We start from the raw sequence: 1639 nt of genomic DNA, 5'->3' as shown, positions 1-1639 counted from the left end.
GTGCTTTTCTTTTTATACACCGTTCCAACTATGTCATACTTCTGCTCCGCTGTTTCGTCATAACTATCTCGATTCACTGAGTAAACCAAGTTCGCCTTGGCCAATCTCCCTTAGTGGGTATGCGCCATCTTTATGACCAATCGTCATCGTCAGCAAACAAGGGTCTCAGCGCGTGAAGGGACGAAGCCGCCTACGTGCAGTACCGCCACGCAGCCGCTCTCGTTCAAAGCGCCGGTTACTCCAGAGCGTTTCGTCGGAATGTTTCCCCGCTTACCACAACGGTCTTCCCGGAAGAACTGCCTGCGGCTGCGAGGCTTGCCTCTCGGGTCCCGGCACGATGCAGTCCTGGGCTTTATGGGCGATTTCCGGCATTCGGTCGCCCTGCAGGGTGTCCACATGGTCTACACACTTGAGGGACACCCAGCGGGCGAGGCGTTCGTCCAAATGGATTCGGAATACGCAGCCTTCCTGGCTGCCATGTACCTTCCCGGCCGCGTTATGACGGGGAGGAAGCCGAGGCGCATCGAGGTCTTCCAGTGCTCGGTCGACGACCTGAACAAGCTGGTCACGGAACCTGTGCCCGTGGCTCGCTTCGGCCAGCCGGGTTGCCCCTTCAGCGTCCACCAAACCGACCCGCGTCCCATGCGGCCACCCGGTGCGGTCCCTGCTGTGTCTCCCGCGTGCATCCCGCCAGCCGCGTACTGGCCCTTCAACAGCCCCTTCTCCACTTCCTGCCAGTCGAAAATGGCGGGCGCCACGAGGGTTTTCCTGCGCGGACTGCCCTTCGAAGCCAGCGTGCGGGATATCCTGGCCTTCTTCAGCGACTTCCCGTACCTCACCGCCGAACGTGTCTACCTGCGGCGTAGAGCCAACGGTCGCCCAAGCGGCCAGGCCGTCGTGGCCTTTCCAACTCAAGCCGAGGCCGAGCGCGCCGTAAAAAAGAAGCACCTGCGCATGATGGGAAACCGCTACGTTGAGCTCTTCGTGGACTGAAGAACAACTCGTGCGGGCCTGGCGGGCTGGCAGCACTCGGGACTGCTGTTAAGTCCCTTGCAACACCGCAGACTCGTTCGGTTAGCGCTGCTTACCACCGTCGTACCTGCATGTTCCCAAATGCCTTTCAATGCACTCTCCCGTCTCTCTGTACAATACAAGCACCAGGGTTGCCTCCTTTGAGCGTGCTTGTTTTACTCTCGATGTCTATACATCTTTTAATACTGCCCACCAGCGTTTCCTCCATAGTCGCAAAGTGCTTTTTCCTGCTTAGTCGAATCGGACTACATAGGAAGCCAAGTATTGTCTCCCATATTTTATGTGGTTCACGCATCGTGCGTCCAGCTGTAGACTAAATGAAAATTTTAATATTTGTATTAATGTGGAGTTATAACGCCAGATTAAGACAGATATTTCTGCAATTACCACGGCAGTTCTCGCATCCAGGGTAAAAGTAGGTAGAATTTCGGCTGGCGTACCCGCAAAATTTCCCGCAATTTTTTCGCAGTGCTACTATGATTGCCATACCAGGAATTCCCTCCCGCTAAAAAAGCGGCTGCAGGTGGTCGCCAGCTTATGTGACACCTTCGCCTAATGTGCAAAGCTTGTTTTCTATTTCTGTCTCTTCGTGAGCTTCCTCCTTCCT

The 1639-nt window shown here is 55.4% G+C and overlaps 1 protein-coding gene across 1 annotated transcript; it reads left to right on the top strand.

Moving 5' to 3' along the window:
• The first annotated feature begins 258 nt into the window (after nt 1–258).
• On the top strand, nt 259–993 carry LOC144170725 (epithelial splicing regulatory protein 2-like). Its single transcript, XM_077700738.1, has one exon. The coding sequence runs from the start codon at nt 259–261 to the stop codon at nt 991–993; it is 735 nt and encodes a 244-aa protein (XP_077556864.1).
• The last annotated feature ends 646 nt before the right edge of the window (nt 994–1639 follow it).

Source organism: Haemaphysalis longicornis, unplaced genomic scaffold (assembly GCF_048455015.1).
Source record: "Haemaphysalis longicornis isolate Haplotype H1 unplaced genomic scaffold, Haemaphysalis longicornis Haplotype H1 scaffold_1, whole genome shotgun sequence".
NCBI lineage: Eukaryota > Metazoa > Arthropoda > Arachnida > Ixodida > Ixodidae > Haemaphysalis > Haemaphysalis longicornis.
The sequence above is the reverse complement of the archived record's forward strand: the minus strand, read 5'-3'. Positions and strand labels throughout refer to the sequence as shown.